General features: G+C 38.6%; 3 protein-coding genes across 4 annotated transcripts; 2 read left to right on the top strand and 1 right to left on the bottom strand.

Annotated features, from left to right (window-relative positions):
- Positions 1-5,446: 5,446 nt before the first annotated feature.
- Positions 5,447-27,422, top strand: LOC125062989 (O-acyltransferase like protein-like). Of its 2 annotated transcripts, none has more exons than XM_047669176.1 (7): positions 5,447-5,515; positions 7,629-7,814; positions 12,012-12,191; positions 12,824-12,974; positions 25,833-26,010; positions 26,526-26,668; positions 27,010-27,422. In XM_047669176.1, exons 2-7 carry the CDS (start codon positions 7,645-7,647, stop codon positions 27,118-27,120), a joined length of 933 nt encoding a protein of 310 aa, XP_047525132.1. In that variant the 5' UTR covers positions 5,447-5,515; positions 7,629-7,644; the 3' UTR covers positions 27,121-27,422. The 2 variants fall into 2 exon arrangements, with proteins under 2 accessions (XP_047525132.1, XP_047525131.1); XM_047669175.1 differs by lacking the exon at positions 5,447-5,515 and adding an exon at positions 5,791-5,901.
- LOC125062988 (myosin tail region-interacting protein MTI1-like) lies at positions 9,161-11,273 on the top strand. The gene is made up of 3 exons (XM_047669174.1): positions 9,161-9,455; positions 9,583-9,686; positions 10,559-11,273. The coding sequence occupies exons 1-3, from the start codon at positions 9,224-9,226 to the stop codon at positions 11,180-11,182; spliced, it is 960 nt and encodes a 319-aa protein (XP_047525130.1). The 5' UTR covers positions 9,161-9,223; the 3' UTR covers positions 11,183-11,273.
- On the bottom strand, positions 9,542-11,701 carry LOC125062985. Its single transcript, XM_047669170.1, has 2 exons — positions 11,273-11,701; positions 9,542-10,520 (listed from the first exon to the last, which is right to left on the bottom strand). Exons 1-2 carry the CDS (start codon positions 11,699-11,701, stop codon positions 9,702-9,704), a joined length of 1,248 nt encoding a protein of 415 aa, XP_047525126.1. The 3' UTR covers positions 9,542-9,701.
- Positions 27,423-27,994: the final 572 nt, after the last annotated feature.

Below are 27,994 nucleotides of genomic sequence, written 5' to 3'. Positions count from 1 at the left end.
ATTACAAATTCATCTACGAATGTAGTACCTCGTCTAGGTATCATAGCTACTTTCACAGCGTTATGTCGTACGGTATTCTACTGTGGGGTGCTGCTGCAGAGGTTCAATCCATATTTGTGCTGCAGAAGCGGGCTGTTCGGGGTATTTGTTGTGTTTCTCCGAGGGAGTCAAAACGGAATAAGTTTAAGGAATTAAATATTATGACACTATCTAGTCAATATATTCTTGAAGCCTTGTTGTATGTCCAAAAAAATATAAACGATTTTAAAACAAATGGTGACTTTCACCAGTATAATACCCGAAATAGAACTAATTTGAGTGTACGACCGACCAGGCTCCAAAAGATAAACCACTCCTTATATGAAAATTGTATTCGTTTTTACAACAAACTTCCAAGCGAAATTAGAGAATTGTCACTAAATAAATTCAAAGCCCTCGTTAAACGGAAATTAATCAATAAAGCTTTTTATAAAGTTGATGAATACTTAAATGATCCTAATCCTTGGGATTGATTTGATCCAGTTCAAACTCAAACTCAAACTCAAAATATCTTTATTCAAGTGGGTAACCAAGTACACTTTTGAATCGTCAAGTTAAATTAATCATAAATTTACATTTACTACCAGTTCGCAAGTCAAGGGCGTAGAGCGGGTAAGAAGAACTGGCAAGAAACTTTCCGCCACTCTTTTTAATCGCCAAGTATTGTCATACAAATTGTTTGAACTGGAGCAATTCAATCCCAAGGATTAGGATCATTTAAGTAGTCCTCAAATTTATAAAAAGCTTTGTTGATTAATTTTCGTTTAACGAGGGCTTTGAATTTATTTAGTGATAATTCTCCAATTTCGCTTGGGAGTTTGTTGTAAAAACGAATACAATTTCCATATAAGGAGTGGTTTATCTTTTGGAGCCTGGTTGGTCGTACACTCAAATTAGTTCTATTTCGCGTATTATACTGGTGAAAGTCACCATTTGTTTTAAAATCGTTTATATATTTTTGGACATACAACAAGGCTTCAAGAATATATTGACCAGATAGTGTCATAATATTTAATTCCTTAAACTTATTCCGTACCGACTCCCTCGGAGAAACACAACAAATACCCCGAACAGCCCGCTTTTGCAGCACAAATATGGATTGAACCTCTGCAGCAGCACCCCACAGTAAAATACCGTACGACATAACGCTATGAAAGTAGCTATGATACACAATTTTAGCCGTGTCCTTATCAGTAAACTGTCGGATTTTCTTTACTGCATATGCTGCAGAGCTCAGCCTATTCGAAAGAGTCTCTATGTGTGGGCCCCATTGGAGTTTACTATCTATTGTTATGCCTAGAAAAACAGTTTTGTCAACAAAGTTTAGTTCACTGTCCTTAATTTTCAGGTTACCAATATCTCGCTTTACGCTAGTAGTTGTAAATCTAATACATTTTGTTTTATTCTCATTAAGCAGTAAGTTATTTACATTAAACCAGTTAACTATACGAGAGATAGAATTGTTTACATCGTCCAATAATACGTTATTCCTATTCACTTTAAATAAAAGTGAAGTGTCATCAACAATTTGTATGACAATACTTGGCGATTAAAAAGAGTGGCGGAAAGTTTCTTGCCAGTTCTTCTTACCCGCTCTACGCCCTTGACTTGCGAACTGGTAGTAAATGTAAATTTACAATTAATTTAACTTGACAATTCATAAGTGTAATTGTTTACCTACATGAATAAAGAAATTTTAAGTTTTGAGTTAAGCCTATCTGCAGCAAGTCAAAACTCTAATGAATCATAAAGATACAAAGTGACATACGGCCGAATACCTGCCAACCACTCCACGACATAAAGCGCCACCATAATTCTGCAAAAGGAAATTTGACGGTTTCAAAGCAACGCACTACGTATTATTTAATATCAGATGAGCATGCTGCCCGTTTGTTCTATAAAAGAATTACGTGATTATACCAATTTTGGTAGAGAAACTAGGTTTAGGACAACACCTAACGCTACGCCTCAGAATTCAGGCAAGGCTCTCTTATAAAAAGTGCTAAAGTACAACAGGAACATGCCTCGTGCGTTTAAAGAGCAGCGATCTAAATGACAGGCTGACCTGAAAGTCGTAGCTTCAAAAGTGTACTTGTAACTAGGTTTAAGAATAATAACCTTATGTTTCATATTTGTATTTCATCAATAATTAATAAAAAGTGGTTTAGCGGAGTCCGGAAAATCTTATCTAATTTTTTTAAGTTAATCTTGACTTTATATACGACGGACGAGGTCATAGAATTGAGTCGTAAGTTTGCGTGACTGCAGTAACCACGCGTGTCTTTTAAGATGGTTAAGTGGCTGTTGTTAGTGATATCGACTGTGGTAGAGGCAAAGTTGAATGGTATGTGTTTCTTTTAAGAGTAAAGGGCTAGATTTTATTGAATATACCTATTTGCCTATGTTATGTCTAGTACCGAGGTTTCCATGGTTCGATATGGGAAATATCCCATTTGGAAAGCAGCTTTTAATTCCTAATTTATAGGACGGTACGGCTTAAAATCCCTAACAATTGTGCTGTAGAAAGGACACTGTCGTATATGGAATAGTAATGAATGTAATTATGCACTTTAGTTCAGGCATTCGTTTGTCTACGTCAAAATAGTTTTAAGAACTATCGAAAGCCTTTACAGAGACTTTGTGGGCTACAAATAAACAGCACCGCAATACAATGTAATACGTACTTAGTTTGAAAAATGGGGAAACGCAAACACAAAAATATTAAAATTTATAGATAATAATGCTTACACAGATTTTATAAATAACGTATAAATTCATTATTTACAACATGTAAATAATTGAGGTTTACACCAGGCATTGCTATGCAATTGGTGATTAAAAATTGATATCTGTTATTGTGCGTGCTATTTGAGTAACTTCGATATTACTTTTTTGTGTGTTTTTTCATTTTAGATCAGCATGACGTCTGTCCAGAACAGATTTTCTTATCCAACAAGTCTAGTGCACAAAAATGGATACCCGATAAAATCAATGCAGTAATAGAGAAAAATAATTCTTCGAAGTCTAACATAGATATTTCACAAACGTTGAAATTTTCTCATTTGAAAAGTGTCAATGATATAACTGGTAAGTTATTTAGTTTTATTGACGATTCCTGCCGTCTATACGAAGCAGGATTATGAACGAGATGTATTTTTCGCTGAATTACATTTTTAACTTGATCAGATGCCCGTTGAGTACCTATTAGTTTTAGGTTGAATTTATTGCTATTAGACAAAAATACAATAAGTATCTTAATCTCAAAACTCGGTTCTACCACTAAGTGGTAATTATGTGAATATAAATAAGTCTCATTCCGGAATAGTTTCTTTCATTATTATTTTTGTGTAGTTGTTAAACATACCTACCTACATCTTATTAACGATATAAAAGCCTTAGATATTGTTTCCTCTGAACGAGGACAAGCCTAACTAATATTTATATATCTGTTTTATTTAAATGAGTTATACTTTGCATTCAGATCTTCTTGAGGTCTCTGTCCAGGTGCCAGATATGTAATGTGGCCAATACTATAGCATGAAATTCTTTGAATCACTGCACATAATAAATAGGGTGTTGACATATTTCCCATCAGGCATGCGTTTGCATTTTTCGATGGGATGTGCCCAGACCCTCGCCTAGTTATTACTTCTTTCCTCTATGTCTCAAGATAATAAAGAGTGTATTGCTTTAAAATATGACAAGATGAAAAATTACATATATTAATCAGAAGCAGCAATCATTTAAGGTCGCTTAGACAAAACAGTTTCCCTTGTGTATTCGTTTCAAGACTTTAAGTCAGACATACTTAAATGATATGAGTTTTATTGAAATAGCAAGTATCAGTTTTCCTTAACTTTTCTTTAAATTTTTTTTAATGCCACGTGATACTACGTTAAATAAAACGCGTCGCTCATTCTGAGGAATATATTTTTTATATCTTTCGTGGACCTCAATCTCTAATGGAAAAAAAGAAATTCATATGCACATCATGAATTATAAGATTTACCTTGTATGCTATGAGGAAATATGTTAAATAGATGTTTTTGTCCAAACATATTAATATGAAAGTAATTTGTTATTGATAATACCGACGTTATCATACTTTTTTTAATCCTATTATGTTTTTTCCTTTTTATACGTATATTTTATATATTATGAACGAATAAACATAATCAAATATGAACATATTACATAGCTGAAATCATTTTCAGATGATTTATACTACGCGATGCCACCGCTATTCCAGTTGGACGATTATGACGCGTGCCTGGTTAGGAATGGAACTTTTTGCCTGGGTTCCTTTCACTTATCAGCACCAAATGACAACCAACTTTACAGACTTCTACAGGTACCCTATATACATTTACAATTTAATCACTGTACAAAAACTGTATATAATTCCATTTTTAGTGGGTTTCTTCCAATACGAGATATCGGTTCAACCATACACAGCTGCATCGAGGAGTGTGCCTGAGCACGAGCTGCATCGACGTTTCTAACACGCCAATGTCCCCTAAACAGCAATTCCAGCAGTGCGTTAATAACATCACAAGGTATTTATTAAATACGAATAAAATTAATCGATATTGTATCGCAACGATACATATAGGGTTTCCACATTATAATCATTACCATTGCTCATACGTTTTTACGCCGACGAAATACTTTGTTCTTATGAAGATACAGATGTACGTGTGTTTGTCATAGGTCTTCCATGCTACGCCTGGATTACTGCAAGGACGCGCAGACACCCCCGAGCGTACCGCGTGATGTTGCCGACGATATTTTCTTAGCTCTCTGCTTCGCGCTGCTTGCGGCAAATCTACTCGGAACCATGTACGATATTTTTAGGGATAAGACAAACAAAGGTAATTTATATTTAAGCTCTAATATTTTTGTGTGTGCTGCAATCTATGTGTAAATTATAACTCAATATGTTTTAAGGCAACCAGCTACTACTATCGTGGTCTCTTATTAGCAATTACAAGAACTTCACTCATATTTACCCAAACGAAGACACCATCGTGTCCCGGTTCATCGTAAGACATCCTTTTTAAAATATTTAAGATATTCTAGAAAGAAATAAATAAATATCAAGCGTTTTAGCTAGCAAAAAGTCGTTGTCTATTTAAAAAACTATCGCCAAAATTAAAAATAAAACTGCTGTAAGAGTCATCGAGAGTACACTATTAGTTAATTGCTAACGAGGAAGAATGGTGAACGGTTCGGTAGGATATTTAGTAGGATGGCTTATCGGCAATTTAGAACAATGTTCATATTTGAAGTGTTATTTGATGCATTTAAACCTTTATTAGGATAGTTTTAATATATTTTTAAGACTCGCATATTATTTAAATTTTTCAATGTCGTATATAATTATTTCAGATCATTTATCCTGCTATTTATAATGATGGCTCATTCGGCAGTAGCGATACATATGGCTTACATTTACAACCCAAAAGCACAAGAATCGGTGAGTTATTTTAACTGAAGTGGGGCTTGGTTTAGTCTTAATACTTGATTGCAGGATACTGTAAATAAGTGAGAACGGTACGGTAATTATTTATAATTAAATAAATTAATTAATTAAAAAAAAAAAAATACTTTAATACATGAAAGTATTGGTATAGCGGATTTTCGGTAGTAGAAAGATACGAAATGAACAACTTGTATTTCTTTGCAATAGATCTGGCGGCAACCAGCATTAATGATTCTGACGAATGGCAGCCAGGGCGTACAACCATTCTTCGTGCTCTCTAGTTTTATCTTCATCCATAATTTCCTACACTTGGATGAGCGATACAAGAAGCGATCTCCTTTCCTCATATTCTTTGTTCTGCTGGTACGACGCATTGCAAGGTCCGCTGTATATAAATTTATAATAAAAATTTCATTATCCCTTACGCGTCATTTGGTGGCTACGTTGGCCCTGCTATTTCTAAGTATTACATCGGGTTCTACTTCTAGTCTACCCTCAAGAAAAACATTTTGATTTGAACTTTCAAGTATTCATATATATATATATACGATACGATAACATTTAATAAATTATTTTATTCGCTTTCCATTCATACAAGTGCATTTGTATGGAAAATAAATGTCATGCTTGTGGTCGCCTTTGTATAGAATAGTTATATTGTAAAATACTACAAGTTTAGTCTTAATATAAGGTTATTATTTAGACAAAATTCACGATTTGTAAAATAAATTTAAGAAGAAGTAGAAGGATTATAATGATCTTTATAATATCTGTATAAAATTTACATTACGTAATTCTTATAAAACCTTATAGATACTTCAAAACAAATTTCAAATAAATACAAAATCTCAGCCTTGAATTAACACGTTCACTGCGGCAAGTAAAATCATAATTCTTAATCAGGTGCGGCGGCGGGCCAAAATGCGCCCCCAATGATATTTCCGCCGGTGCGTGGCAGGTCTTTCTAGACCCAACAGTACTAGGATAGATTAAATTGCTCTAACTTTGTGGAAACATAATGTATTCGTTTTTTTTTTATATTGTTAGAATGGCCTTGAACCCAACTTCCTTAGGTTTGATTCGCCCCGGGATCTGGCAAACAGGAAATGAGAAATAAAGCAGGAAAAGCGGCAGGCCGATATCGACCTGAACCGCACTAGAATATATTTTTAGTAGTGATGGGACACAGAAATATCGAAAATAAAAAAGAATTATCGTAAAGGAACTGAAAAATGTATTTTATTACTTATGTATGCCTGTCTTGGAAACAGAAATACTTTTTATTTTTCTTAGTAGAAAATATTTCTTCACTGCTGCCACTATCACTGTCAATAACTGCAAGGCGAATTACTCTATTTTCCTAAATTTGTATTTTTCTTGTATTGCTTGCCATCGTTGATTATATCGAACGCTACGTTAGATCAGTTAGATAGCACAACACTAACTAGCCGGGCGCGCGCTCAGTGCGGTATCGGGTCGCCAGCTGCCTGTTGGGAGGGCGGGCTGAAATAGGCCCACTGCCGCACTCAGCGGATGCAAAGCAGCGTCAGTGCGTGGTAGGTCGATAAAAGCCTGCCGTTATGTTTTGATGGGGAAAACCTACAATTTTGACCACAAGATGAAATATATATTTGTCCCTGTCGAATTTTTACAAACACCTGAGATAATCGTTACGCACCAGCGAGAGGGACATAGATTTCTTCGTCCGCACCAGCGGAAATACCGCGGCAGGCTGATATCGGCCTGTTACGCAGTGAACGTGTTAAATTCAATAAAATCATTATTCGCCTTAATCTTTAGCTTTTATCCTTACATAAAAAGTGAATCAATGACTCCTTCAGTAGTATCACCTATCTACATTTATGCAAACGTAGACTGTTCATTTTTCTTTATGTTATAGGATAAAAAAAATACTTTATGCTTTAGTATTACCCACCAACCCCATTTTTATGTTATGTATTGGCAAACAATAACATGGCCGTAATGTCTTATTTAGGGCTTAGCTAAATGGAATTATTTATAATAACAAATTTGAGCCGAAAATTAAAGAGATATCTTATTTCACCTTTACGTTCAAAAGTCATAATTCCTGATACGTGCATTCCAGAATATTACCACTATACATGTTCATGGTGGGTTTTACGGCAACGTGGAGCCGTTTCATATCGGACGGCACGATGTGGATTCCGATTATGGAGAAGGAAGCTCAGGTCTGCCGGATGAAGTGGTGGTCCCACGCGCTCTTCATACATAACTTTTACCGCCCTGACGATCGCTGTCTGATACAAACGTGGTATGAGTTTATCCTATTATTGACATACAGATTATTAAATATTGTTTTGGTATAAATTGTTTGATGTACTTTTTATTTGTTTTTAATTATTTAATTTTTTTTTTTGTTAATAATTTTTGCAATTCTTGTACTCTCTACCCTCTGTCGGTGTTTCTTTTTCTTTATTCCACATTAGGGTTGCCTGGAAGAAATCGCTTGTTAGCGATAAGTCCGCCCGTTGCCTTATAACTTTTTGTAACATGTTTTTTGTACTTTTGTTGTGTATGTTTGTGAATAGCCGCGTACTGACTGAGCGAGCAGCCTCGCGAGGCAAATCCTCGGTCGGTCAAGACGTGCCTCGCCCGAGGCAAACGCACGCGCTGCCTCGCCCGAGCGTGCCGCGGCCCGAGCCGAACGTTGTCGGTTTTTGTCGATGTTCAAAGGCGCCTCAGCAGGGTTCACAACCGTACGATAATTATCGTACAAATGCGATAATTTCATAACAACGTACGATGTACGATGGTACATGACTATCGTACGCAGATTGTACGATAATTTCCATTCTGATAAAAAATTTGATGATAACACAGATAGCCCAATAACAATTACAGTTTTTAGTGTCAGTGCCATCAATTGGCTTATTTTTCTATTCGGAAAATATGCTGTCACAAGGCGACTACAGCGGATGAACAAAGCGTTAATGTAGAAACACAAAAAATGCATCAGAATGCACAGCTTTTTTAAGCTGTATGGTGACGCAGATTCGGAAGTCTTCGATAGCATTTTAATACCTAACAAATTTTAAGTGATAAAAATAATATGCGATGTTTACGGACAATAGGTATATCACTTAGAGCGAACACCATATCGTTCAAAGATAAATTATTGGGTAGTTTTGTTCCTCTTTGACGGAAAAGATTAAAAGTTGTATATAAAACGTTAAGTTTCATTAATATTTGCGTATTCTGTTCTCGCAAATATATTTAGTTAAACTTTTGAAAATATGCTTGTTTTCATGTGGTCTATCCTTTAACATTATTTTGTTATTTATAAATTTGAAATGTTGGCGCGTTAATCACACTCGAAGTGGATGAGGGCCCAGCTTGGGTCTGTGCCATACGTCGAACATTTAAATTGAATTATTATAATTTTTTTCAATTTGAAAAACACAAGTTTACAAGATTTAAACTATAAATCGTTTGCAACATTTTATTTTCACGTTTCATATGATTTTTTAAAGTATTTTTTAGCCATTTTCCTGACTGTACGATAATTTATCGTATAATGATCACATATACGATAATTTTAGGGCCCTGGTACGATAACTGCCTGGCTTCAGGTTGTGAACCCTGCGCCTCAGTACGTTTGCCGCGCTCACTCAAGACGGTAGTGTTTTGCCTCGCTTATTCGTTGCGTGTTAGTTGTGCGTCATGGATAAAGAACAGTGTCTTAAATTAATACGACTATATGGTGAATATAGACGACTTTGGGATGCGCAATGTCCTGATTACACAAATAGAGGACTAAGGGAAGATGCATGGAGAAAAATAAGCCAGGAAATGAACCTTCCAATAGCTGAATTAAAGAAAAAAATGGACTCTTTACTAGGGTCTTACAGGAGGGAAAAGTCGAGAGAAAAAAAAAGCCGAATCACAGGATCAGGTATTTATTATTTAATGTTTATGATTAGGGTTAACAACATTCATTTTATTATATTCAAAGTTACATCGGTTTTTATATTATTTCTAATATTATTTCTAATATTTTTTTTTTTTATTTTATACTGCAGGTCGTGGTGAAATATATGTTTCGAATTGGTATGCCTATGAAGCCTTCAGTTTTCTAGGAGATAGAAATCACCCAGGAAATACACAAGATACTTTAGGTGAAGAAGTGAGTACCTATTATTTACTGATAATTATTCTGCCAAGAAATTGCTCCGTTTGTTATGAAATGTCTCCCTAAATGTGAACGTATTTCTTTTATATTTGTTGATCCTCGCCGTGGTATGGCTTGAATAGATAGCATTGATGACATTTCTGTATCCTGTCGCCATCGGCCGGGTATTACTGTCCCTTCAACTTCGGCATCGAATGATCCTGGGGGAGTGAACCTTTGTGAGGAAGCTAAATCTCTACGCAAGTAGTTATATAAGCATATGGTAGTCAATACGACTTTCGTAGCTTTTTCTGGTTCTAATAGTAGCGGCTTCCTCAGTACTCTAAAAACGGAGCTTAAAATGCCAAAGGCATTCTCCACAACTCTTCTTGCTCTGGACAGCCTGTAATTGAAAATCCTTTCCATTGAACCTCTTTCTGGAGTACCTTCATAAGGTTTCAATGTGTAATCATTGAGAGCAAAAGCTTTATCGCCTAGAATAAAATAGGGCACTGCAATTTTATACGGTATTTGTAATATTTCTGGTGAAGGAATGTTCAATTCCTTCTTTTCGACCTTTTTATATAAATTGGTATTTTTAAACACACCGCCATCTGATATACGTCCTTTGCTGCCAACGTCTACGTACAGAAATTTATAGTTAGCGTCAACTAAAGCAAACAGCACTATACTTGGAAACATTTTGTAACAGTCATAATCATTGCCACTATTTATCGGCGACTGTAATATAACATGCTTCCCATCCATTGCTCCTATGACATGTGGGAAATTCCATTTGCTCTCAAACTCTTTCGCTATGGTAAGCCACTCTTCTTCGGATGATGGTATCTGTAAATAAAATTAAGTAATAATTTCTATCTTTACAGAATGCAAGTCTGGATAATACTCGAAATGATGACGGTTATAACGAAGAAAAAAATGAAACTTCAAACTCGACGACAACGGAAGGACCTAAACAAAAGTCAACTAGACCTAAAAAGAGATCCAAAATGAACGAAAGTGATGATCTTACTGATAACGCCATATCTGAAGCATTAACACTCTTACAACAGTGTGCAAGCGATAATATATCAGAAAAAAATGATCCCTATAATGTGTATGGCCAATATATAGGAAATGAGTTGAGAAAGTATGATAAAATTACATTAGCATACGTAAAAAATGCAATAAATAAAATTATCTTTGATGCAGACATGGGAGCATACAGTGGTTATAGTTATTATACTCAATCATATGGTGAACACGATAATTTAAGATATATGTCTCATCCCTCTTCCTCATCGACGCCATCTACATATTCGATGCCTGCTGCCTCACCAATGCCTTCTACCTCACCGATGCCTCCTACTTCACCGATGCCTCCTACTTCACCGATGCCTCCTGCCTCATCGATGCCTTCTACTTCACCGATGCCTGCTGCCTCACCAATGCCTCCTATCTCACCAATTTCGATGCCTCCCCCTCCTCCTTCTCCAGCTCCTCATCATTAAATATTTGTTTGTTTAATTTTCTTATATTATTTGTCCAATTTTCTAATCAGATTAATAAAAAAATAATAAAAATATGTAATTTTATTTTACCTTAACATAATCCTTTAACACCTCAATTATAGCATCACAGACTTCAGGAACTATAACCGATATCCTTTGTTTTGATATACGAAATAGATACTGTAGACTGGTATAAGAATCTCCTGTGGCCAAAAATCTCAACGTCACTAATAATCTTTCCCTAGCGGATATTGCTTCTCGAAAATTTGTGTCCTTCTTGCTTATTTTGGCGTTTATGAGAGAATACACATTGTCAAATTCGATTTTACTCATTCGAGTGAAATTTTTTTCTTCGTCATCGAAGCACAACTCTTCAAATAATCTGTTCCCAGCCTGTAATCTATTTTTGTATAAGAGTTTAATCCAAAAACGTTTAGTTTTCTGTTTTCTTTTTTTTGCAAGCCTTAGAATTATGAAAAAGGCAGTGGTAGCGACAGCTTTCCGAATGTGCGGCCTCATGGTGGTCTCGGGCAAACTATACGGGCACGCGCGGTCTCTATTCGACTTCAAGTTAAACTGAGCGTCGATGCTCACGATGGCTCGGACTTGCCGCGCGAGGCAGCCTCGGATTAGAAAACTTACAGACCGAGGCTGCCTCGCGCGGCAAACGTTGCGAAGCAAACGTCCGAGGCTGCTTCGCGAGGCTGCTCGCTCAGTCAGTACGCGGCTAAGGTAATAAAGCATAAATAAATTGAATTTAAATGTTTGTATATCGCATGCCGTAATTTACCAGGTTTTTCTACATATTTAAGTGAAACTCGGTTTTTAGGTTCATTGCAGTAGACATGCAGCTGTATGCACTATCAATCGTGCTGGCAATTGCACTGACCCGTTGGACAAAAGTCGTGATCAAAATTATACCATTATTGTTTTTGGTCACTATACTTTGTAACTTCGTCGCTGCCTACACATTCAATTTAAAAGCTAGCTTGTATTTGACTAATCCTGAGTAAGTAATTACAATTTTCATACCTAACCAAACAATGTACCTATAATTAACATTATTTATACATACTTTTTATGACTTTGCCTTGGCATATGACCTAACACAAATTTCCCGCAATTACGCGAATATCAGATAGTCACAAACCATCTTTGTCGGACCTTACATCCAGAGAACTACCAAGTCTCCGTCGACCCTCTTTTGGGTTCGTCGGATCATTGCTTGGTACGGAGTACTTTGCGTACTACGCGCCCTCTACGGCCGTACGGCCCTTGCTCTGCGCACGATAGTACAGGGGCACATACTCTTTACACTGGCCATGCAGGTATTTCTCGGGCAGTTGTCGATCTATACTGGATCAAACTTGTGTCTGAAGTCTAATTTCTGCTACGTTTTTTTAATTTTTATCCGTTTCTTTGATAATTTTTACTTCATAGACAAGGTTTGTATTTGGGATATGCCGATACCATGTTTTCCTTCACCGCAAGAGCCAATTTTAGATGCGCACATAGACAGAAACTCTACTAGTACAAACCTACGAATTCAGACATAAGAGTCGCAAGTTGAAGCCACTTGGCCAACACAGCTGTCTTTGCGATTCTGATACTGTAAAACTAACCTAATTATTTACTATTAAGATATTTGAAGAAACTACATTATGGCGTGCTGTCTTTTAAATGGATGTATGCAGCACCGTGGGCCAGCCTTCCCGCTTCTCTACTAGGAGTAGCGACGGCTTACCTGTACTACGAAATGCGCAATAATAAAATCGACTTATTCAAGTATAAGGTAATCCTTATTTATTTTAAAGTTATTGTCCTACCAAAAAAAAATATTTCTATATTCCTATTCTTAAAAGGCCGGCAACGCACTCGCGAGCCCTCTGGCATTGAGAGTGTCCATGGGCGGCGGTATCACTTAACATCAGGTGAGCCTCCTGCCCGTTTGCCCCCCGTTCTATAAAAAAAAAAAAAAAATATTTTGAATTTGCATATAGAACACCCCAAGGTCTGAAGACATCTGAAACATAAAACAGGGAAAGAGGCTGTCCTATGGGTGCTTAGCAAGATTGGTTTATTATAGTGTTACGAAGACGGGTCGACTACAATGTTTTTAGATTTTTCCACTACTTAGAGAACTTTTCAGCAGGCTGAAATGTGATTTCTGACCGTTTCAGGGGAGGGTCAATCACATATTAGAAAATCGTAATTTACATAATGTTACCCTAGTTTTCAGGAGCCTGAAACATTTTTTCAGGCCGTTTGAGAGCACGTGTAGTCGAATGGAACACTTTTCAGGAAACCCGTTTTCAGGCGTTTTCAGGCCTGGTTATACCCCTTTGATGAAGGAATGTTCTAGAACGAATTTTCTAGGTGTGGGACAAGGACGGAACGATATGCGAGAGAGAGGAAAGATCGGAACCTTCTCGAAGCTAGACCGAGCACTCTAGAACGCCGTACGACAAGGACGGAGCAATGTGCGAAAGAGATAGCTAGTACGCACGTTCTAGAATTGTGCGATCGCTACTCAGTTGCGCCGCCGCCTAGAGAGTTCTCGAACATCGCTCCCAGGGATATATAAGCGAGCCGAAACGCGACCGATTAGTTCAGTTTTGAATGCGATACCAAGCGATAAACACCGGAGTGACAAAGTGCGAAGACAAGCGAATACAAGTGAATACAAGTACTGTGTGAAGTGCGTGTAATTAGAGATAGTATTTTGTGTGTGTACTTAGTGAATTATTGTGCGTAATTTCCAGTTTTTAGTGTTTACAAATTCCTCGTAGATTTATTTAGAAATAAACCCTTGAAGAGATTTACGGCGTTTCTATCCGATCCCCCTAGCTCGTAACATTTTGGTGTCAGAAGTGGGATAGAAAAATGCCAATTACTCCAAGGGAGAATCAAGAGGAGTTTGTAGCAGAGTCTCCAGCTGCGGAGGGAGTCCAGACAAGGGCGCAATCAGCACGCGATGCTGCCCGACGACAAAGTTTCGATGCAAACCGCGGGATGGGTGAAAGCAACGATGCCAACATGCTTTTTGCTCTGCGCCAAATGATGGAAGAACAGGCACGACGTCAAGAGGAACAGGCACGACAAATGATGGAGGAACAGGCACGCCGGCAAGAGGAACAGGCACGTCATCAGGAGGAACAGTTTCGAAGATTGACGGAAGAACAGGCACGCCGTCAAGAAGAACAGGCACGCCGTCAAGAAGAACAGGCACGCCGTCAAGAAGAACAGGCACGCCTAATGATGGAAGAACAGGCTCAGACACGTCGTATGATGGAGGAACAGGCACGGCGTCAAGAGGAGCAGGCTCATCAGATGATGGAGGAACAGGCCCGCCGTATTGGAGAAAAACTTGGTGACCTGAAAATACAAGTAGATAAAAAAATAGAAAACTTGGAATCTGATATGGACTGCAAATTTTCGAAACAGGACAAACGTATTCTCGGATTAGAACAAGAGATGCAGTGCCTGAAGACCAAAGGTGTCGTAACGACTGTAGCACCATCCGGAAATCTTAAAGTACCTCCCTTTGACGGTACATCTTCCTGGGGCGCGTACAAAATACAGTTTGAGACTATGGCAGAGTCAAACGGGTGGAATGACGATCAGGCTGTCACCGCCCTTATTATGGGACTGCGAGATGAAGCCCTCACCATATTAGAAACCAAGACAGGTAAAGTGACGTTAAAGCAACTGCTGGATGCCCTGGAATCACGGTACGGAGACGCACATTATGAGCACGTCTATAGGGCTCAATTAAAGGATAGAATTCAGCAGACAAATGAAAGTTTGCAAAAATGGGGATTTGAAATAGAGAAGCTGGTTAGGAAAGCCTACGCATCCTCACCAGACGTTGCAGACAAGATGTTGGTTCAAGCCTTCGTTGACGGTATTCGAGACCGTGAAATTCGAATGGCTGTGAACCTAGGTCACCATAAGGACCTCCAGAATGCTCTTGCTCATGCGTTGGAAGTGGAAGCATTTTGCAAGGATTCTCGACCTAACCGCATTAGGGCTGTCTCGGAAAAACGTAGTTCCCAACGTGGACCCACCTGTTACCTCTGCGGGGAAGTAGGGCATATGAGGTTTTCGTGCCCTAAGAGAGATCCCCGAGGCGAAATGAAGACAAGACGTGGGGAGCCCGATGACGTGGATGTGACTGCCGCTGAACAGCGGCAGGGAAACGAATAGAAGCCAGGACCACGGGGCGGGTGCTGGCCGGTTCTGTAAGGAAGGCCCCAAAAGTTATGATCTCTCAAATTCAGGATGGGAATACCATTGTCATCGACGGAGAAGTTAACGGCACTAGGTGTGAGTTAACCCTTGATACTGGAGCTTCCCGGACAGTAATCAGATACCAACTTCTGAAGTCATTTTACAAGAGCCTTTCTGGTGGAAATGTACAGCTCCTTACAGCTACTGGTCAGCACATAACCGTTCGAGGAGAAGGTATCGCTACCTTCAAGATTGGTGGAAGAACATGCAGACATAAGGTGGTTATTGCTGACATCGTGGATGACTGTATTATCGGTTTAGACTTCATGAAGTATTATAACTGTAAGATTGACCTGAAGAACGGCACATTCAAGTGTAGAGATGAAGTAGTTTCCCTAAAAGATAACACAATGAAGAACGGGTACGACATGTATAGAGCTATCATTGAAGATGGTACAGTTAGTAAACAACGAGATATAGTTCAAGCAATACTGGAGGACTGTAAGGAAACCTTGACGAGGGAAGAAATGTCGAAAGCAAAGGGATTATTAAAAACATTTTCTGACATGTTTGCTACACACGATGGAGATTTAGGAAGGACAGGTGTAGTTAAACATCGAATTGAGACTGGAACCGAAGCACCTATACGTTTAAGACCGCGACGAGTACCTGTCGCATATGAAAAGAATATAGACAAGATGATTGCAGAAATGTCGAACCATAATGTTATTGAAGCATCTTCCAGCCCTTGGTGCTCTCCAGTAGTTTCAGTCAAGAAAAAGGATAACAGTTTAAGGTTCTGCGTCGACTACCGTCGTCTTAACGATATCACGAAGAAGGACAGTTATCCCTTACCTAGAATAGATGACACCTTGGATACCTTAAGTGGGGCAAAATGGTTTACAACTTTAGACTTGAAAAGTGGGTACTGGCAAGTGGAGATAGACCCAAGTCATAAAGAGAAAACAGCGTTCTCAACTGGTAAAGGACTATGGCAGTTTAAAGTTATGCCGTTTGGGCTTTGCAATGCACCTGCCACCTTTGAAAGACTAATGGAAAAAGTACTGTCAGGACTGATAGGAGAAGCCTGCTTAGTGTACTTGGATGATGTAGTCATCATTGGGAAGGATTTTGATGATCACATACGAAATCTGCAACGGGTGCTCTCCAGACTGCATAAAGCCAACCTGAAACTAAGTGCAAAGAAATGTTTATTTTTCAAGAGAGCAGTGAGCTACTTGGGGCACATTATATCAGAGGACGGAGTTCGAACAGACCCTGAGAAGATAGTTGCGGTGAAGGATTGGCCAGTACCTAAAGATAAAACTGAAGTCCGCGCTTTCTTAGGGTTATGTTCTTACTACCGAAGATTTGTGAAAAATTTCGCGGATATTGCAAAACCACTTCACAGACTCACCGAACAGAAGAGGAAATTCACATGGGATGGAGAGTGTGAAGATGCGTTTAATGAGCTCAAGAACCGACTGTGTGAGACTCCAATACTAGGCTATCCGCATCAAGATGGTGAATATGTGGTAGATACAGATGCCAGTGGAATTGGCATTGGAGGTGTACTATCACAAGTAAAAGGTGAGCACGAGCAAGTAATAGCCTACTTCAGCAAGTCATTGTCGAAACCAGAACGGAACTACTGTGTCACTCGGAGGGAACTACTGGCTGTTGTAAAGACGCTGCAGCACTTCAGTAAATACTTGCTAGGTCGCAAGTTCCATCTTAGGACAGATCATGCTGCATTAAAATGGCTACTTCAGTTCAAGAATCCGGAAGGACAAGTGGCTCGATGGATCGAACAACTGCAAGAGTATGACTTTGCTACTGAACATCGCAAGGGCAGAGCCCACGGGAACGCAGATGCATTGTTTCGAAGGCCATGTGAGGAAGATTGCAAACATTGTACAAGACACGAAGGTAGAGAGGTAGCCCATGTAAGGATACTAAGGACAGACACCATTAGTCCAGATTGGTGTGGGAAATTAATTCAGGAAGAGCAACAACAAGATTCTGACATTAAACCAATTCTGGACTGGATGAAATCTTCAGCTATCAAGCCGCGGTGGAATGATGTTGCACCTACTAGCACCACGACCAAGAGTTACTGGGCTCAATGGGATAGCTTAGTTCTTCATAATGGAGTGTTATGTCGCAAATGGGAAAACACTCGAGGGGATGCATCTCATCTACAGTTAGTTGTGCCGAGATCCAAGGTTCGCAACATCTTGGAGATGTTTCATGATGGCTCATCGGGCGGACACTTAGGCGTAAAAAGGACTCTTCTGAAAATTAAAGAGAGATTTTATTGGATACATTGCCGTGAAGATGTTGAAGACTGGATTCGGAAATGTAAGGCTTGTGCAGCAGTCAAAGGCCCACAGACGAGGACTAGAGCTGGTATGAAGCAATACAATGTCGGAGCTCCATGGGAGAGGATAGCCGTTGACATAGCTGGACCATTTCCGTTAACAGAAAAAGGAAATAAGTACATCATGGTTGTTATGGATTACTTTACGAAGTGGCCCGAAGTGTTCGCTATTCCCAATCAAGAGGCAGTTACAGTAGCTGAGATACTTGTAAATGACGTATTCTCTAGATTCGGAGTACCCTTGGAGATTCACAGTGATCAGGGAAGAAATTTTGAGTCTTTATTGTTTCAAGAAGTATGCCGACTAATGGGAATTCATAAGACGCGGACTACTCCATATCACCCACAGTCAGATGGAATGGTGGAACGCTTTAATCAAACCTTGGAAAGGCACTTGGCAAAACTGGTAGACAGCCATCAAAAAGACTGGGACAAGTATATTCCATTATTTTTAATGTCATACCGGTCTGCGGTTCATGAAACCACGAATGTTACACCTGCTTTAGCCATGTTTGGGAGACAACTTAGATTACCAGCAGACATTGTAACGGGACGACCACCTGACACCCCGGAGAGTGTTACAGAATATGCTGCGGATTTGCGTAATAAACTGCATGAAATCCATGAACACGTACGAGCATCACAAAGCAAAATAAGTGTGACTACGAAGATTAGGTATGACAGAAAGACGAATCACATAGAATTTAAAGAAGGCTCGCAAGTATGGCTCCATAACCCAACAAAACGCAAAGGCAAATCACCAAAGCTTCAAGCTGACTGGGATGGTCCATACACGATAATCACGAAGATTAATGACGTTACTTACCGGATAAAGAAAATGAGTGGTTTAAGAAGCAAACCGAAAGTCGTTCACACGATTGGCTCCCTATAAAGGAAGTAATGATGCTCGGGACGAGCATGTCTAAGGAGGGGGTAGTGTTACGAAGACGGGTCGACTACAATGTTTTTAGATTTTTCCACTACTTAGAGAACTTTTCAGCAGGCTGAAATGTGATTTCTGACCGTTTCAGGGGAGGGTCAATCACATATTAGAAAATCGTAATTTACATAATGTTACCCTAGTTTTCAGGAGCCTGAAACATTTTTTCAGGCCGTTTCAGAGCACGTGTAGTCGAATGGAACACTTTTCAGGAAACCCGTTTTCAGGCGTTTTCAGGCCTGGTTATACCCCTTTGATGAAGGAATGTTCTAGAACGAATTTTCTAGGTGTGGGACAAGGACGGAACGATATGCGAGAGAGAGGAAAGATCGGAACCTTCTCGAAGCTAGACCGAGCACTCTAGAACGCCGTACGACAAGGACGGAGCAATGTGCGAAAGAGATAGCTAGTACGCACGTTCTAGAATTGTGCGATCGCTACTCAGTTGCGCCGCCGCCTAGAGAGTTCTCGAACATCGCTCCCAGGGATATATAAGCGAGCCGAAACGCGACCGATTAGTTCAGTTTTGAATGCGATACCAAGCGATAAACACCGGAGTGACAAAGTGCGAAGACAAGCGAATACAAGTGAATACAAGTACTGTGTGAAGTGCGTGTAATTAGAGAAAGTATTTTGTGTGTGTACTTAGTGAATTATTGTGCGTAATTTCCAGTTTTTAGTGTTTACAAATTCCTCGTAGATTTATTTAGAAATATATTAGAGGAAACTCTTTGGTAATTTGCATACATATTATATCGTCATAGTTCGTTATTTAAAGTTGGCGTTGCTATGGTCTTGTTATGTTTTTATATTGTCAATTATTAATAAACTGGACTGCTGCACGCGACTACCGCTGCACACTTATAACCCAACAAAGGTTATGGGCCCAGTCATAGTCCAGTAAATTAATAAAAAAAAAGGGGGAACTAGAGTGCTTAACCTAGTAACGATGGCGAGTGTGCGGATAGAATTATTAAGCCGTGATAATTACGACTCATGGCGAATCCAGGCCCATGCTCTATTGATTAAGAGCGATGTGTGGGGCTATGTGGATGGTAGCATTAAGAAGCCAGCTGAGCCAGCAGAGGCGTTGCTTTGGGAAGCGGCGGATGCAAAGGCGAGAGCGGAGATTATTCTCTCAATTAGTCCAGGTGAGCTACGACACATTAAGGGGACGAGTACGTCGCGAGAATGTTGGTTCAAATTAGAAAGCATCTTCGCGTCTTCGGGTCCCGCTAAGAAAGCGACACTGTTAAAGCAGCTCATATTACACAAGATGTGTGAGGAGGACGACATGCGTGAATATCTGTTAAGCTTCTTTGAAGCCAAAGAAAAGTTACTAGACATGGACATAAATATAAATAATGATCTTGCATCTATTATTTTACTCTATAGTCTGCCCCCAAGTTATGAGAACTTTAGATGTGCGATGGAGACTAGAGATTCATTGCCAGACCCGAATTCTTTAAAAGTTAAAATTCTTGAAGAAGATGCCTCTAGGCGACAGCAAAGGATGGAGACAGAGAGGGGGTCGTCAGCAATGTTCGCTAGGAGAAAAACCACGCTAGGAGCTAGGAGTTCTACATCTAAAAATCCGCAGAATTATAAACCGGATCAAGCGTTTAAATTTAAATGTTACAGATGTCATAAACAAGGGCATAAAGCTTCGGACTGCCCGTGTAAAGGAACAAGGCAGGACTCAAAATGTGTTAGTGAGTTAGGTGCTAGTGAGAATTTTAACTCATGTGTTCTATCTGTTTCAGAGTGTAACGGAGTGATTGGTTCGGGATGTGGAGGAAACTGGCTCATAGATAGTGGGTGTACATCGCACCTTTGTAGATCGAAAGGAAAATTTGACACCTTGACAAATTGCAGTAGTAAGTTAAGTTTGGCCACCAATGTGAGTACATTTGCAAAAGGTAAAGGAACTGTGAGTTTGAATGGGGAGGTTCCGATAAAACTATCAGACACTTTATATGTTCCCGATTTGCGATGCAACTTAATTTCCGTATCTAAAATTACAAGCAAAGGTTTTAATGTAACTTTTAAGAAAGATTCAGCTTATGTAACCGATTCTGAAGGGAATATTAAGTTCATAGCAGATCGAAAAAACAACCTTTATTATATGCGGGAGGGCCATGCTTCTGTTTCTGCGATTTCCGAAACTAAGAACGATTTACTATCCTGGCACGAACGTTTAGGTCACTTAAATGTGAAGGATTTAATAAAAGTATTAGGTCATGTGGGCATTAAAGTTGATATGTCAAATATAAATATTTTATACGACTGTAAGTATTGTGTGCAGGGTAAGATGACTTCTTTCCCATTTTCCAAGTCGAGTGGACCATGTGACGAAAAACTGTCCATCATTCATTCCGATGTAGTTGGGCCAATTCGAAATGAAACTGTCGGTGGTGCAAAATATTTTGTCACGTTTATTGACGATTGTACTAGATGGTGCGAAGTTTACTTACTGAAGAGTAAGAGTGGTGTTCTGGAATGTTTCAAAGAATACAAGAGCTATGTTGAGAACCTTACCGCTAAGAGAATAAAGTATTTACAAACTGATAACGGTGGAGAATACTGTAATAATAAGTTTGATCAATTCCTGAAACAAGAGGGGATAATAAGAAGACTGACTATACCTCAAACCCCACAGCAGAATGGCGTAGCAGAACGAATGAACAGGACATTAGTTGAAATGGCTAGGTGTATGTTACTTTCATCTAATCTCTCAGCAGGTTTTTGGGGAGATGCTGTATTGGTGGCATGTCATATTAGGAATCGTTGTCCCACGAGTAGTTTGGGTGGTACAATTCCGTACGAGAAGTGGTTTGGCTCTCCAGTGAAGATTGAGTATCTTCAGAAGTTTGGAGCTGAAGTTTATGTTCTAGACAAGAGTCCAACCAAGGACAAATTTGCTGCCAGAAGTGTCAATGGAATATTTATTGGATATCCAATGAACCAAAAGGGATATAAGGTATGGATACCAGTAGACCATAAAACCATTATAGCTAGGGATGTGAAATTCTGCAAGACGAGGCTCGATACTAAAGATGACAGGAAATCGGCAATTACTCATGATCCTTTTCAGCTAGATCAATTTTCTGCTGATGTTGATACACCGAAGCCGAAATATGTAGAGGTGGACGTAATACCAAGTACATCTTATTCAGGAACTCGAGAAATGATCGTGGAGACGACTGATTCACCCCTTGGTTCACCTTCTCTATGTCATGAGGAAGATAGTGAAATAGCGCAAGCTGATACAGAGGTAACGTATAAGAGAGGTCCCGGAAGACCAAAACTTCAGAAAGGCCAAGTTGGCCGACCTAAGAAGGTCTATAAAATGATACCCAATGATAATAATGGCCGTGCAGAAGAAACTTTACCTGAGGATGTTGCGTTGACTGTGGAAACTTCCTTAGGGGATGCCCTAAGTAGCGCTGAACGTGCTCTATGGGAGGAAGCAATATTGTCTGAGGTCAAAAGTCTTGTAAAAAATGAAACATGGGAAATTGTTCAAAAGCCGAGAAATCGAAAAGCGGTAGGATGCCGATATGTATTGACAACGAAGCTTAACGTTGACAAAACCGAGAAGAAGAAAGCACGGTTGGTAGCCAAGGGCTACAGTCAACGATATGGCATCGATTACCGAAACATTTTTTCACCTGTCGTCCGACTAGACACGATAAGACTGCTTACAGCGCTCGCGGTTGAATTAGACATGGAGATACACCAGTTGGATATCAATACTGCATATCTGAATGGATATCTTGACGAGGAAATTTATATGGAGGTTCCAGAATTGTTGACAGAGTGCTTAGGTAGAATTATTAAAGAAGAAAGAGACGAAAGCTTAAAAGAGCAGGCTCGTAAGATGTTAAATGATCTGAAGACAGGTGGAGATGTATGTCGATTGAAGAAATCACTGTATGGCTTGAAACAAGCTGGACGTCAATGGAACAAAAGACTTGACAATAAATTGAAGTCAATGCATTTTAAACAGTCTTTGAAGGAACCGTGTCTCTACTATTTGGACGGTAACTCCATTGATACGTCTATATACTTAGCGGTTTATGTTGATGATTTACTGATAGTTTCACGCAATAAAGGTCTCATACAATCTTTCAAAGATGAACTTTCCAAAGAGTTTGATTTAAAAGACTATGGACTGGCGAAATATATTTTAGGCATTGACATTGTCAAAAATGAGTATGCCCCGAAACTGTCACAACAAAAATATATTAATGATTTGATGATAAAATTCGGCATGGAGAATTGTAAAGAAACAGTGACCACGCCGATGGAGGTGAATTTTAGACCCGATGGTTCACAAATTCCGCTGGAGAAGGAATGTCCATATAGAGAATTAATCGGAAGCTTGATTTATCTTTCAGCAGGAACTCGTCCGGATATCACACACGCCGTGACAAGATTAGCAGCGTTTTGTGATAATCCTGGACAGATACAGTGGAATGCGGTGAAAAGATTACTTCGTTATCTTAAGAGGACAGCCGATTATGGACTGATTTATCGAAAAACAGGTAAGAGCTTAATTGGTTATTCGGATGCTGACTGGGCAAATTGTCCTATAGATAGGAAGTCATACTCCGGGTATGCTTTTTTGTTAGGAGGGGCTGCGATTTCATGGAAATCCCAGAAACAGAAATGCGTAGCAACTTCAACGTGCGAAGCCGAATATATTAGTTTAAATTTGGCGATAAAAGAGGCAGTTTACCTGAATAGTCTTATGAAAGAGATAGGGTTGCGCGATTTCGGGAACATAGTGTTGTACTGCGATAATCAAGGTGCCTTATTTCTATCGGAGGATCCAGTCTTCCACGCCCGAACTAAACATTTCGATATTCAATATTATTTTATAAGAAGTGTTTTAAGGGAGAATACTGACATACAATTATCGTATGTGTCTACCGAGGAGATGGCGGCGGATGTGCTAACAAAAGCTTTACAAAGACAGAAACATTACCGCTGCATCTCAATGTTAGGTGTAGATTAAGATTGCATGTCTGTATATTTTTGTAATGACTATTTAGTACATATTTGTTGTTAAATGTGTATGCAAATCAAGGGGGTGTATTAGAGGAAACTCTTTGGTAATTTGCATACATATTATATCGTCATAGTTCGTTATTTAAAGTTGGCGTTGCTATGGTCTTGTTATGTTTTTATATTGTCAATTATTAATAAACTGGACTGCTGCACGCGACTACCGCTGCACACTTATAACCCAACAAAATAAACCCTTGAAGAGATTTACGGCGTTTCTATCCGATCCCCCTAGCTCGTAACAATATATTATTTGGAACATTTTAGATGTATAATAATCCTCTAATCTTGACAATCGTTCTATCTAGCACTTTAACTTGAAAATATCAAAGATCTAGCAGTGGAATTCGGTTGCATAAATACTATAAATAATCTTTCAAATGACACTAAACAAACTTGATAGGTGCAATATCTTTTATGGTAGGGGAGCCCAAGAGGGGATTTCGGGATTTACTGAAGCGCGGCAGATTAATATATAGGGGGATACCTTGTACTCGGTTAAGTACCTCCACAAAATATGAGGCCCATATATAAAGCCGCACGTGAAGGAGACAGGATCAGTTTAGTAAAAAAAAATTGACCATCAGAAATTCCCGAGCGCGTCAGATTAAGGTAGGGTGAGTTAATTACATCCTAAAAAGTGTATATTCCACTAATCTGACAATTTGAGAGTGACGGAAAAAAAGGGGAGGGCAACAAAGTTGTAAAAAAAAAACGTCATCTCGACATTCTCGAGCGTAGCTAATTTTTTTTTTATTTTGAAGGAAATAATTCAAGAATAATGAAAAATATATAATCTGACGATTTCCGCAAGCCGAAATAACAAAAATTCGTCGATAAAGTTAAATGCGTGCAGCTGCGTGATGCCTACATTTCCTTAAACCGATCGGAATCTACTAAACGGCGTTCTAAATATTTCCCTCAAAATTACATTTCCTGTGAATTTGAACCGATTCGGACCGATAGATTTTGAGAAATTTTGAAAAATCTTAAAAAAATAAGAAATATTTTTTTTTAAAGTGGTTTCTTTATCGATCAACTTCAAAAACTGATCCGCCTTTGAGCTTGAAAAACCACGTCGATCGCCACAAAGCTGGTCAAAAGCGGTTGATTCGTTCGAGAGATATCGTACACGAAAGAAACCCGAAAGTGTTTTTTCGGGATTACTCCGAAATTTGTGGTTCGATCAATTAAGATTGCAAAATTACTTATGAGGATGATAAAACTGCGTCGAATGCCGCCAACCGCGTGAAAATTGCTTGATCCATTCAAAAGTTATTGCGGTTTGAAAATTCCAAAAATAGTGTTCTATGAAACTTCTATCAGACTTTCGAGCTGGGAGAGCTCAAATGCATAGAAATGTTATTTCTTTGAACTCAGCGAGCTCAAAATATCAATTTTAAGCGCCCAGGAATGGAATTAGCGGGAAGTTGCAGGGATGGCCCTTTAGGTGAACCGTTTTTCTATTTTTTTTTTGTCAGATCAGGCGAATCCCTCTAGATAATCGTCAGATTATGAGACAGTACGTTTAGAACATAAAGATGAACCACATATATCTTAATCTGACGCGCTTGAGTATTTCAAAATTGCGATTTTTTTTTGCAAATTAAGAAAATGGCTGTGGGTTTGCGTCCCATCGAAATCGTCAGATTAGTGAATGAGAGCTTTTTTTTGGTGCACTTAACACTCCCTTAGAAAATCTGACGCGCTCGATAAATTTTTTTTTTTTTTAATTTTCAACCCTTAAATACAACCACCCGCATCATGCAAACGATCAGATTAACATACGTACATTATTAAAAATACGTAGGGCATAGATGCTATCAATATCTGACGCGCTCGAGGATGTCCATGCAACAGTTTTTTTTTACATATTTAACTATCTATAGCCGCTTCCCCCACCGATGAAAAGGAATTTATCATATAACATTTTTTTCTTCTTTTTATCTAAGCTTTGCATCCCAATAGGTCTCTACGACGCTCGAGTAAATCCCCATTTAGCATCGTGGGCTCCCCTACCATTATTACAGTGGTTCAAAATAGTATATCGAGTGTCAGTGCCGGGTTTTTTTGGATGGATCTACGCTGGGTATTTTCTGCCTGAGGAGCCCAGTCGTTTACTATCTGCGTTTTACGCAGCATTCGATAGACCTATCATATGTATTATCTTTTGTATAGTACTTTTGGGTTTTATCTACCGCATTGATAGTAAGTATTTTCATGCTTAATACTATTTACATTCCAAGTTTACAATTGCGACGACCAATAGTAAAGAAGTTTCTTTAACGATGGTTTTTATTTGTCTACTTTTGAATCTAAAAATCCTAATATAGTGATCGTCGTCGTGATATATGATACATGCGTAGAAAAGCTAAAGTCCTACGATAGTGATAATTCGTGATTTCAACTCACAAGTCACTTTATTAAAAGAACTGCGATAGTCACACATATCATTAAAAACCCACGGCCGAGCTGATGAAACCTTAATGTTTTGAGGCTAAAGACAAGATGTCTTATATGAGTTTAATATAGTAGTGTGGATGAATCATATGATATATGAAATGATATGATATGACGTGAAGCCTTTATATTACACTTTACCTACAAAGTGCAATTTAAAAAATTTAAAAATAAACTTATGTTATACTGTATTTTTAAAATTTGTGTTGTTTCTATTATAAAAACATCAAAATATTTTTAATCGGTAAAACCACGAATTTCAGATATCTATTGGCGCATGGCGTCTTGGAGTGGTTGGCAGGTTTTAGGTCGCATGTCACTTTGCATTCTTATGGTACACTGGACTTTCAACCTTATGCAGATTGCATTACAAACTAATGTCAACGAGGTATCTCTTTTGAGAAATGTAAGTAATGATTATATATTTGCAGATTTACCCTCTGACTTAATAGATGGAAAGCCAGTAGTTTCTGATATGATAAAAATCATATCAGAAACTACTGCCCTGCGATTCTGTTCATGATTTGGCATTCTAATAAACAATAAACTACAAGCTCCCACCTTTTCAGAATGTCAAATCATAAAATGACTGCTTCACGACTGATTTGAGAGCGACCGCCGATGCGAAAACCGCTGTGTGAGTTCGAAAAGTGAGTTACAGAATCGCAGGGCTGGTTTAGAATTTGTTAATTTTATGTTTTTTTTAATGAGACTATTACCCCTTAATTCTATCTATATTTTTTTCAGTTAGGTCACTGGCTCGTGACGGTTTTAATGACATATTTGACGTCTATACCGCTCCATTTACTGGTCGAGATGCCGGTACAAAAATTTCTACGAGCTTCTTTAGGCATATAGAAACACAAATGATAGCAAAATAATGAAATTTAATATTCAAAGTTCAAGAACTTTAACTTTGGGTCATTCACGTTACAATTATGTTACCTTTGGTGTGCGGCGTAGAAGGAGACATTGGAAAAGCTGGATGCTTTTCTAATATATGCGTACTTTTTGTATAACTTTAATTAGCCATTAACATCTTTTTTACGTAGACAGACATAGTTTCATATTAATTAGTTTATGGAATGCGTGGCTGTGGCTAATCAACGTGAAAAAATCCTCGGAACGGTGAGGTCGCTCCGGGAAGCCTGTGAAGTGCCCAGGAGACTTCTGTGCTTCTGGAAGGAGCTAGGCTGGCTAAATTAGCCAGGACTCGTACGCACAACGGACCAATTAGGAGTCTAATTGCGGAGAAAGGAGTCCTTCTACCCTAACCCTAACCCTATTAATTAGTATATTAAATTTTCATTGAATACATTTGAGGCGCTCAAATGCTGACATTTTCCTTTTGCTTATTTTATTTATTAATTAACAATTTGTTTTATTAATGGTAATGTAGTAATAGATAACATACATTATTAAAAAAACATCAAGCCTCCTTATCGCTTCCTTCCAGGCATCAATGCAATATTTATTTTATAATACAATTACAAAAGCCACAATTGGTCAGATGGAAAGGATATGGCTAAGAGTTATATATAAGGCTTTTAAAAGATATTACAGAGGTAGCTAATCATATGGGATAGGGAAGCACATTTCATAACTTTATGACGAAGATCCTTAATTGTGAACCAGCTGCCCAAAAAAATTTCCGAACCAATTCGACTTAGGTTCCTACAAAAAAAGAGCGTCACAATTCTTTAAAGGCCGGCAACGCATGCCTTCTCGCAAT

Source organism: Pieris napi, chromosome 2, assembly GCF_905475465.1.
Source record: "Pieris napi chromosome 2, ilPieNapi1.2, whole genome shotgun sequence".
NCBI lineage: Eukaryota > Metazoa > Arthropoda > Insecta > Lepidoptera > Pieridae > Pieris > Pieris napi.
This window is presented reverse-complemented; position numbering and strand designations above follow the sequence as displayed.